This window comes from Zingiber officinale, chromosome 7A, assembly GCF_018446385.1.
Source record: "Zingiber officinale cultivar Zhangliang chromosome 7A, Zo_v1.1, whole genome shotgun sequence".
Taxonomy (NCBI): domain Eukaryota; kingdom Viridiplantae; phylum Streptophyta; class Magnoliopsida; order Zingiberales; family Zingiberaceae; genus Zingiber; species Zingiber officinale.
Window position 1 is genome coordinate 121,765,692 of NC_055998.1, and position 1,305 is coordinate 121,766,996.

Here is a 1,305-nt window from a genome sequence, read left to right on the forward strand (position 1 = left end):
TTTAAGCTTCTATAGAACCAACTATTGGAACTTTTTTTTTCCTTTATTGGATGGATTTACATGTTGGTTTTAAACATACTGTTATGACAAATTTTGAGTTATTATATGTAGAGTTAGGTTTCTGACACATTTTCCCATTTCCCATTTCACATTTGGTGAGCCCTAATTCCCATTTTCTTGAGTTCATAATGGTTCTAGAATTCATTTGGTTAGGAAAACAAAAATCCTTCAAGAACATGAACACATTTCTTGAGATTCCATAAAACTGCAGTTTTCTTCTCATTCAAACCAGTATTTTTATTAATTTTTGTGAAAATTAAACACGGACACGTTTCGTGGCGAGGCAAGCCGCAGCACAGCTCAGCCCTGCAAAGGCCTGTTCCTCTTGTGCCCTGGCCTGCCGGCGGCGCGGGAGGACTCGCCCTCCGACGAGGCCTCCGCCGACTTCACGAACGACGCGGACAGGTCAGCGTAGACGTCGGCGACGCGGCGGATGTTGTCGTTGAGCTCCCGGATGAGCCCCACGTTGCGGCCCAGGTTGCCGGCGGCCCCGGACTCGTGGTTCTGGTTGATCTCGTTGATCAGCAACCTGTTCTGGTCCAGTATGCTCTGCGCCTGCACGAAGCTCTTCTGGAGGCCTTGCAGCACCTTATTGCTCTCCAATTGCCCGCCATTGCCGATCCCCGAGAAGCTCTCTCCCTCCATGCGCCGCCGCAATTCCTTCTCCAAGAACCGACGAAAGACGAAGGAGGAGGAGGAGGAGGGAAGATTTGGCGTGGAGAAGAGGAACAAAGCAGGGATTTTAGGGGCTTGTTTAATAGTGTGGGTCTTGTAGGACTTTGAATGGATTAAGTTATCTCTCGATCTTCAGATTCCACAAAAAGCTGTTCCGTCAATAAATGCTGCTATTTAATTGAAACTTACAGATGTGACATCGTCTGGCCTGTCTTGGATTGAAGCTACGGAATCACATGAACACCAAAGCTTCATCTTGCAGGGCATTTGGCGGTCTCCTCGCCGTGGATTTGATATCCTTTTTTTAAGAGCTCCTCTTTTCTTGAGTTATTCCACTTAAATTTACTTCATCAGGAGATCACCTACCAAATAAATCCAAGAAATTAAATTTTCAATTATGAGGAGTTTGATGCTGTCCGAAGTTCTACTCCAAAAAGTCAAAACTTTGATTTTTTTTTTAAAAAAAAATTGGAGAGAATAATTCAAACTGTGGTTGATAAGTTTTGATTATTATATAAATATGTATTTATATATTGTGTTTAAAAACTTGATCTGATGATTGATTCCGTG

At 43.4% G+C, this 1,305-nt stretch overlaps 1 protein-coding gene across 1 annotated transcript; it reads right to left on the reverse strand.

The window, feature by feature from the left end:
* Positions 1–227: 227 nt before the first annotated feature.
* LOC122000437 (protein ELF4-LIKE 3-like) lies at positions 228–1,025 on the reverse strand. The gene has a single exon (XM_042554837.1). It carries the CDS (start codon positions 703–705, stop codon positions 361–363), a length of 345 nt encoding a protein of 114 aa, XP_042410771.1. The 5' UTR covers positions 706–1,025; the 3' UTR covers positions 228–360.
* Between the last annotated feature and the right edge of the window lie 280 nt (positions 1,026–1,305).